Source organism: Anopheles coustani, chromosome X (genome assembly GCF_943734705.1).
Source record: "Anopheles coustani chromosome X, idAnoCousDA_361_x.2, whole genome shotgun sequence".
In the NCBI taxonomy this organism is placed as follows: Eukaryota; Metazoa; Arthropoda; class Insecta; order Diptera; family Culicidae; genus Anopheles; species Anopheles coustani.
In genome coordinates, this window is record NC_071290.1 from 5,876,325 (window position 1) to 5,886,508 (window position 10,184).

Here is a 10,184-nt window from a genome sequence, read left to right on the forward strand (position 1 = left end):
GGCCCGAGCGTTGCGCCTGGCGGTGGTGGGAGAACGGTGGCCCGTCCGGCGGACGGTTGTTGATATAACCCCGGTGCGATCGGTCGATCAACCATCAGTCGGTGCGCAGTGCTCAGGCAGAGTGCAACAGCAGCAGCAGCAGCAGCAACCAGCAGCAGCATCAGCAGTTTGAAGTACACAACCCGAGTTTTGGGTGTTTTTGTGCCTATCGGTCACTCTGACTCTCAAGCCCAAGCTCCTCCGGCTGGAAGTGCGTGTGCCTTAGGAATATACTTGTGTGTTGCAAAAGCGCCATGCAGAGAACGATGTACGGTTTGCTGTTGGCGGTGTGCCTGGCCGCCGGTAGTGTCAGTGCGACGCAGAAGCTACAGGAGCGCTACAGCTGGCAGCAGCTCGACTTCGTCTTCCCCAATCAACGACTCAAGCAACAGGCCCTGGCTAGCGGGGACTACGTCCCGACCAACGGCCTGCCGGTCGGCATCGAGCGCTGGGAGAACAAGCTGTTCGTGTCCGTGCCGAGATGGAAGGATGGTACGTATGCACGAGACCTGCTCGAGTGACCCGTCCAAACGATCTTGTGCGCCTTTAACTGAGTGTTCCCAAAATTCTCCCAACTCCGGTGTGCCCCTCATGTGTTCTAATCAACAAAGTAGAGCAGTCAGACACGTTAACACAACTTCCTAAGCTCTAAAGCACGAGCGTGAACCACATTTGGTTCATCCACCCCGAGCCGGGATGGAAGAAGACACCGTCGGGCAAGTGTGTGCTTACCTCTAAGAACCTGTTCCTGTGAGCGCTTGCGGCGACACATGGGAAGAAAAACGATTAGAAACACCCCCCACCCCACCCTCTTTTCGACCATCTCGAACCGAATTTGTTCCGGTGAAATCCCCCGGGGGTTTTTGGAGATGTTCTAGAATCTCCGATTGGAGACCGGAGACGACCGACTTTTGCCCTTCTCGAGCGGGTTTTGCCGGAGTAGCCCGGTGAGAGATTAATGAGCCTGCGGTTCTGGATAAGCTTGGCTTTTTTTGGAGGATGCCAACCTGAAGCTTCCACCTTTGGGGTGACCTTCGTTGATTCGCGCAAATGGTCCGGTTTTCCCCGAACATTAGCTCATCTAAGCGCGAGTACTTCTTGAGTACCGCAAATTCGACATGGCGGCGGTCGCTGGAGTGAATTGATTCGTTACCCTCAGGTCTCGCTACTCCCTAGAATCTGCCGGGAGGAATCCAAGATCCGTTTACGGCTTTCTGGATGAGGAGGATGGGTACCGATAAACATGATTGAAAGCAGATCAACGAGGACGCAACGCCATGGACTATCGAACCTGCACGCAGGGGACATTACAGGTGAAGGTTACGTCTGCCCCTGTACAAGAGGCGTCCGACCGTTGCGATCAGTTTCGGTCACTGGTTTTTCCGCCCCGTGGTGTGTTGACTTTCTGCGGTATGTGGCGTTGTTGTTTTTTTTTTCTTACGGTGTGATCATTTTCTGATAACACTCATCATCACGAACAGCGAACGCTCTTACGCACTATTGCACTAAGGGAGGCACACTAAAAATGAAAAATGAAACGAACGCCGATGCGAGGCGGGAGGGAAGAGAAATAGAAAATTAATTGGTTGTGATTGCGAAGGGGGTCGGGTGTGTGTGTGTGTGTGTGTTACGAAACCACGGTGGTTGTAAAATATATATATATACCGGCAATGGTGGAAACGCTGATACCGCGGGCCACCAAAAGCAAAGAAAACCGCTGGTGGCGATGAATCATAATTAATAAATTATTTATCTTTAACGCTTCCAAACGCCGCCAAAACTTGCTAGCCCGAACTCCTAGCGGAGGTACCAAGTACCGGAGTAGCCCGAACCTAATCGAGTTACCGGACGATTCACCGTTACCCACCCCCCCTCATAGGTGATTTTTATATAACTTCCTATCGGTCCGGTCCTAGTTAGTGGGAATTTGTTCGAAAATCCATACAGTCCGATGGTCTGCTTCCTGCCCCGAACGGCGTCTTCCTTCCGGATGCACCGGCTACACCGGTATTGGGGATTTAAATAACTCCCAACCGCCTGATCGCCTTTCTCTTATCGTGTTCAGGTGAACATTCGTGTTTCGTTAGGGCCTTCTGAGTGGCGCTCGAAAGGGTTTGTACCCTTTTAAGGACCAGCAGCACGAAGTGTCGAACCTTCCAGAGATTTTTGGGAGTGGTACTATAGGGCTATAAATGGGGCTATATCCAACCGATCGTGATATGGATCTCGACCCCGGCACCCTGCTCCCGGTATCGAGCTCAAAAACTCAATCTGGGCAGTACGGCTCCAAACAGCAATCGCAAAGCGCTATTACGCGAGCTATATCTTAACGTCTATGTTGTCCTCCTGCGTCCGTCGAAATGGGCGGCCATTACCCGCCGCGCACTGCGCACCCCCGGCTCACTACCGTACTACGGATAAGCGCATGTCGTTGCCGATAAGATTACGAGGTCTATCGTAATATTCGGCGCCGAAGCATGTCCATTTGCTGCCGAAGGTTGTTGGTTTTTGGCTTTCTTATTGCCTGCACTTTAAGCCGCCGCGACTGAAGCGGGGTAAAAACCGTCGGCAGAACGTTGGCCCCGGGTATATTGGTGCCGATGCTGTCTTTCGGACTGTTTATGGCAGCTTTTAGGTTTTTGTTTGGTGGTTAAATCCTGCTTGCTACGCCTTCCGAACTCTTACCATTTCGTGGCGGTACCTTCCGGAGGACAGTACGTCCGCTCCTTTCGCACGGTGAATCCTTGATGGTTGGGTTCCGAGTTGGGTGCGCTCCGTATAGAACGTGGCTTATTTTTGCACCATTCGTTTGCTTTCTTAACGAACCGCGGTATACGTTTATGGACACACCATTTCATTGATGTGCGTCGTTTCTTTTATTATGTTCCACCGCTTTTTATTTTGGTTTTGCCTTTCCCTTCGCCTGCCCACACACATACGCTCGCTCTGGAGCTGCCATAAAACTGAACGGTCATTAATCGGATGGTCGTCGTCGCTTGCGGCGCGCAGGTTTAAAGACCTTTGGGTTTTTAGAGCCACCGGCCGGTTTGGTGATTTTTGCACGACATCTTTGCCCGCGTTTCAACGCATCCTGCTATTAAGCTGAATCTTTTGCGCAAAAATTCAATTAACACACTCACCGATATGGTGTGGAAGGAAAAGGGGAGAAGAAAAGCAAGCGAGGACGCGTTCACGGTATTGCCCGAAAAGTGCATGCAACCGTCAGCAGAACGCGCCGAACGCTTTCCAACTTTCGGTTATTGGTTGGGGCAATGTTGCAGCTAGCAAACAGCGCCGAAGAATTGAAAACGCGCCGAAGCAAAGTCGCTGACTAAAGCCGTAAACAACACTTGCGCGCGGAGTGGACAAAATCGAACGCCGTCACCTGAAAGTCGACGAGCGCATTGACCAACCGGCCGATGATTAGTCGGCCTGTGTGTGGTGTCACATTTTGGTTTTGTTTTGGGGTGTCGGTTTTCTACATGGAAATGTTGCCAGCACGGTTACCACCCGTCCCTTCTCCCCTCCCTAGTGGAGGCCGGAAAATCACGCACCGCGCGGCGCGGAATGCGAACTGCTGCTTCGTTTGCGGCGTCAGCAAAGTTTGTGTAGGGCGCTTGTTTTGTTGTCGGATGGCTTCTAGCTGAGTCGGCAATTGCGAGGTACCGAGCACCGAGCGGTCCCGTTTGTTAACCGCAACGATCCAGATGTGACATACAGCGGACGGCGTGCTGAAACACTTTCACATTCTTCCAGGAGTCCCGACAGCTTCCACCTCGATCAATCGATCACGCTCCGGACGACGCGGGACTCTTCGGGGAGGCATGAATCCGATTCGATTCGGCCCTTTCACCACCTCCGTGTGCACCTGACACGCTTATCAAAACGGACAACCCTCCCGTCGTAACCTCATCCAAGCCCGCCAAGGCCGTGGAAAGGGAAAGGATCGCTGTCGCGCATCCCATTGGCGAACACCCTCACGGGAAAGCCAGTCTTCAATCGACGTGCCGAACGTGCCCCCTAAAGGCGTACGGATCGGATTGAAATTTATTCAGCCAAGGATTACTTGCCCATTAAAGGCAATCGTGACCGGAGTACCTACTTTAGGAAAGCGCGAGCCCTAAGTCTTGATTATTTGCCCAAGTCCAAAATGCACGCGGCGTCTAACTAGATCACAGCTTTTGCCTAAGTGAAATAGCCATGATTGGAGTCACGAAGTGGCATGTGGACATCCTCCTCTACTATTCTAGGGCCCGGCCGAACTGTTCGTGATTGTTTACGTTTGTTTCAATGCGACCGTAGATGTGTTCGCCGATAAATTTCTATCCGAACGCACCGCGGCGTCCCTTCGAAAAGGCGGCGCGCCTTTCCCGCATCGCGAAGGCGCTCTTGTTTGTTGGTATTTTAAATAACCTTAATACTTTACAAGCCCGCTACACGACAGCCCCGGTAATTATCTCATCGTGCCTGTACCCTGGTGCGTTCCCTCCAATTCGGGCTGGTATCTCGTAGGTAGTTACGGAGCTGCTCCCGTGTCGCGGGCACGACTCATTAGGCTCGGTGCAGTTAAGTATCCACCGCTCCTAGGTTCGCTAATGAGACAGAACCTCCTGGTGACCCGATCCTACGCACTGCTGCCTGCTCCTGGGGCGTGATTCCCGACTAGGGCTTACGTAGCCCACGGGTGAGCTTGTAGAACATGGCCGTTATCTTGTCGAGCGAGCTCGCTCGTCATCTGCAGCTCTGGGATCTCGGATTACGGATTGCGGCCGTACGGAATCCTTACGCAAATCCACGCCTGAAACGACGTATATGGAGCCCGGCGTTGGGTGACCGAGTGTTCCGACCGCAACGCCCCGGCATATACATACACGCGTTGCGGTTCGTTCCGTTGCCAAACACGCCCTTCTGAGGAGGTTTCTTCACCCGGGCGCCATTTGTTGCACCCCCAAGAGACGTCGCGCGGTGGCGCGTCTGGCCGGTTCTAGCGGTAGTAGACGCTACCCCAACCATCCATAACGCTTGCGAAGGGTTTTCGTCAATTGGAAGTGGGCTGTTTTTCACTTTTCCTCACGGTACAGAACACACGCGCTCGTTCGCCACGCCACGCGTTATGAAAGCCTCCGCAAGAGGATGGAAAAAAACCGACCACCACAGTTGGTTGGTCGAGCCGCCTTGCAATCGTCATTAGGAGCGCGCGCAAGCTGGACCGACGCTCCAGTGGACATTTGGGGTGCCCGACCAAGTCAACAACAGCAGTCTAGCGCTTGGTGGTAAACAAACGGCAGCTTTCGCCCGTCAAACTAGCCGTCTAATGCGACGCGTTAGCGCGCTTTTCACGCTATTGCGCTGGATGCGGACCAATCCTTTCGCAAAACCGGAGCGAATTCGCGAATGGCCGGCGAACCGTAAAGGTTTAACCGTCGGCTAATAACCGGCTGGACATGCGACAAATGGATGCGCCAGCCACCTTCCATCCGTCGCCCTTTTGCGCCCTGCGACGCGAATGACAGCTGCGGCGAGATAAAGATCCGACCGGCGGTGGGCAGCAAACCCCCAGGTGTCTGCAGGATTTTCGGAGAAACGATAAACTTATGCACCATGCGCCGCCTCGCTGTTCCGGTTTCGGGCCAATGGGTCAAACCGCTCGGGCGGATAAAGACGTAGGAAGGCTTACCAACGCAACGCAAAGGCATGCAAAGGCAAACGCTAAACTGAAAATCAACAACACCTCCGATCGGTGGGGCAGAATAAAAACCCACAAACAAGAAATAAAAACCGACCATATCGAATCCCAAATACAAAAAAAAAACAAACAGCCAACTTGCCCAACTGGCAAAATTGAAATGCAGCAAATGCCGCACGGTCGGGTTTGATACTTGAGCCGGTGCGGTTGGTTTCGGAAAAGTCGAAGAGATATGCATAATTTGTGCATTAATCTTGCGCTTTATTTCGCATGCTTTTATGCCCCTTGCTGGCGGTTTAGTTTTGTCACACGCTATAACGTGCTCCGGGCTGCGTGGCATGCCGTTTGGCACCGGAATCCGGACCGCGGACATCGGTTTCCTCCGTACCCACATCGACTTTGGCAGTCGTACTCTTTTATTTTTGTTTGCTTAAACCTTTTCGCTTCCTCCGTTTGCACCCAGAGCGGTTTGCTGAAGAGCTCATTAGGGTAGCGTGGGGTAAACTTAATACTACTTGGTTCCAGACTTAGCGCCTCAAAAAGAACTTCAGGCTGAAGACTTTGCGACGCAACTAGAACTTCAACTACGGAACGGAAACAAAATCCAAATGTTTGGCGAAAAGTTGTAATCGAGTAGCTCATGGACAACATTGAACTGTTAATTGCATGTTACGTCTTGGTCTGGTTTAGTCGTGTGCAATGCTAACCGGACCGGAGAAGGTTCATTACATATTCCTTTCGAGTTGTTTACACTTGCCAACGGTAGACGCCGGAGCACTCCTTTGAATAATTAGGATCTAACATGACTTCGGTCATTAAAAACACTCGTTAAAATGACCCACCATGTCGTAGGACATCTAGAAAAGTGTTAGGCACAAGAGAAAGCTTGGATTTCAGAGGTGTGAGGTAACAGCCCTCTAACGGCTTCCAAATATTGAGTCCACCAGGTACTCATTTTTACCCTGCCCTACTCTAAGCCGAACGTGGAGGACAAATTGCGGGCCAGCATTTAATCCGCACCGGAGCCGGTTTTCGTGGTCGAGAAATAACGTTGGTCTATATATCTCGCACTTCGCGCCGCCTCCCCCATGCATTCGAAAGGGGTTTGTAAGTCGCTAAGCTTGCGCGCTGTTAACTTTGTCTTCTTGTGGTGTCGTTTGGAGTTCGGTGTTTGTCTGCGGGTCTCAACGTTTGCCCGCTGTTTAACGAGCGAGGCCGACGGAAACGGCGTCCACGGATCAGCGACACGCCGGGGGCACAAGTTCAAGGACGGAGAAACACGCGCGAACGGTGTTGGACCACGTCATTCCGTGCTGGTCCGACCTACCCGAATGGACCATTGGTTAGGAGAGGAACCTCGCTGTTGCCCTCGGGCGGCTGTCGGTGGAAGGTAAAGGAAGTCAGCTACGAATCGCTCGATGATGCAACGTATGGTGCGTGGTGAGGAGTTCGACATTATTACGAGCGATGCTGAAGTAATAAGTGGTGACAGCGGACTTTTTGTAGGCATTTACAGGAATTGACATATTACGATTGTTTGCAGCGTGCAAAGTTTGATGTGGTGCAATGAGGTTTTGATCCGTGACGTGACAACCGATGTCTAACTATTCGCCATATGTTTTGCATTGCAGGTATCCCCTCGACACTCAATTATATTGACATGAACCAGACACCGTCTGGATCTCCAGCGCTCATTCCCTACCCGGACTGGTCGTCGAACGTGGCCGGTGACTGTGCTAACGGCCTCAACACCGTGTACCGTATCAAGGCGGACAAGTGTGGACGCCTGTGGGCCCTGGACACCGGTACCGTCGGCATCGGCAACACCACCCAGCAGCTGTGCCCGTACGCGCTCAACGTGTGGGACCTGAAGACGAACCGCCGCATCCGCCGCTACGAGCTGCGCCCGGAAGACACCAACCCGAACACGTTCATCGCCAACATCGCCATCGACATGGGACGCAGCTGCGACGACACGTTCGCTTACATGTCGGACGAGCTGGGCTACGGGCTGATCGTGTACTCGTTCGAACAGAACAAGTCGTGGCGGTTCGCGCACAGCTTCTTCTTCCCGGATCCGCTGCGCGGTGACTTCAACGTCGCTGGGCTGAACTTCCAGTGGGGCGAGGAGGGCATCTTCGGCATGTCGCTGACGCCGCTGCAGGCTGATGGCTACCGGACGCTCTACTTCTCGCCGCTGGCCAGCCATCGCGAGTTCACGGTGTCGACGCGCATCCTGCGCGATGAGGAGAAGGTCGAGGAGAGCTTCCACGACTTCCAGTACCTGAAGGAGCGTGGCCCGAACGCGCACACGACCTCGCGCGTCATGAGCGAAACCGGCCTGCAGCTGTTCAACCTGATCGACCAGAACGCCGTCGGCTGCTGGCACTCGTCCCTGCCGTACAGCCCCGAGTACCACGGTCTGGTGGACAAGGACGACGTGGAGCTGGTCTTCCCGGCCGACGTCAAGATCGATGAGGAGGAGACGGTCTGGGTGATCTCCGACCGGATGCCCGTCTTCCTTATCGCCGACCTCGACTACAGCGATGTCAACTTCCGCATCTTCTCGGCCCCGCTCAGCACCCTGGTCGCCGGTACCGTGTGCGATGTGCAGCCCAAGTTCGGCGCTATCGAGCCCAAGTTCGGTGGTAGCGAAGGCACCGAGCTGACGACCTACACCGAGACCACTCGCCTCCCGACGACGTACGTGCAGCCGCTCGCTGAGTCGTACGCCCCGGTCAGCTACGCCCCGACCGATGCCCCGACCAAGTACAGCACGCCCTACGACACTCCGACCTCGCACATGTACTCCACCCAGTCCTACCCGACGACCGCCAAGGCGTACGCCTACAACAAGTACCACGGCGTGGAGTTCATGTCGCACGGCGCTGGACCGGCGCACGGTGGCTACCACCATGGTGGCCCGCACGGACACGGCCATGGGCACCACGGCTCCGACGGTGGCTACAGTGGCGAGGGACACCGCTACTGGGGTGGCGCACCGCCCAAGAAGCACGATTCCTGGAAGCAGTTCTTCTACTAACGAACTCGCCAGCCTCCCCACGGCTGACATCCACCCCGAGCACCAGCACTGAACACTGAACCACAACTACAACACCCCCCCCGTAGGACTTAAGGAACGAACCCACACCCGCACAACCCTTACACCGTTTGAACGAATGAGAGTGAACCAACACCACACAGTACACCATCTGTAGGACGATGAGTCGACGCATCGCAATCGCCAACACACAACCTGTGTCATCCAGGGACGGCCATCTGATGTCTGAACGACCCCGTTTTTCCCAGTCGAAAGCCCCCCCGCCGCCCCTCCGATCCCGCTGGTGCGCATGGGAAAATCACACAAACACACACACACACACACTGGGCAAGCAAGGAATGGGTCCAACGAACGAAAACCCCGCGGGATAGATAGGGCAATTAGTAGGTAAAGCGCTAACGCCGCTGAAGAGCAGAAGTACGAGGACTAGTAGGAGGAAAAGGGTGCAGAATTAGTGCGCGACGGACATATTGTTAACTATTGCATCTTTTTTACAGTTGTATCTAATAGAGAAAAAAAAATAAAGACGATAAAAACAACTTCATGCGTGCACTTGTTTCGTAACCTGAAAGAGGAACCGTAAGTGAGAGGATACTGTAGAGGTTAAAGATGTACAACTAACCCGATGTATATCGTTTGCATTGGACTACACGCCTTTCGCTGAGGTTTGGACTTGAGTTACTACTTACATCATCCTTACCTAAACATAAAGATATTGTAGACGGATTCACGGTGTAGACAACTTTATATCTTTTTCAGGGATTTGGAGGTGCCAGCCATGTTGGAAGCCATATTGGATAAGGGTTAAGAGAACGTTCCTCCCAAGTTAGTCCCGATCCAAAATAGGAAAAGAGTGGTGCACCAGATCCTTGACATGTTGGCAGTACTCTTCCACGTATGATGTCGAGATAAGGTACACAGCGCTGATTTATAGCAACTACGAAAGGTGCCTAACCGGTGCTATAAAAAGTGAGTCAAATTGTCAAATGAGTCTCTAAAGCTATTAAAACAAACAATGGAAAGCAGGTATGAGCTGCCTTCAGCAGTGTGTCGTTCCAAAACGGTACATTCAGCTGGATGCACTTGCCATAATCCGAACATCAAACTAATTCACAGCCCGACGTTCTATGTGGCTCACGTAACGGAGTAACGGAATTGCAAATTATTGCTCGGATAATGGAGTCAAAACACGAATCACACTTATCCCGGCGCAAAACGCAATTGGAAAATTTGTCAAAGCGGTGATTTCCACCGTGCGACCACCGGGCGATACGTGATACGTGGTGTCTTCAAACTCACACCTGGCGTCGCGTTTTCAGCACAACCTCCACGGGGGGGGCGGCCGGGGGTTTACTCAGCTTGCGTGCAGCGGCAGGCAAGAGTAATTGGCGTTGTCCA

At 53.2% G+C, this 10,184-nt stretch overlaps 1 protein-coding gene across 1 annotated transcript; it reads left to right on the top strand.

Moving 5' to 3' along the window:
• Positions 1 to 293: 293 nt before the first annotated feature.
• On the top strand, positions 294 to 8,768 carry LOC131269690 (protein yellow). Its single transcript, XM_058272176.1, has 2 exons — positions 294 to 531; positions 7,357 to 8,768. The coding sequence occupies exons 1-2, from the start codon at positions 294 to 296 to the stop codon at positions 8,766 to 8,768; spliced, it is 1,650 nt and encodes a 549-aa protein (XP_058128159.1).
• The last annotated feature ends 1,416 nt before the right edge of the window (positions 8,769 to 10,184 follow it).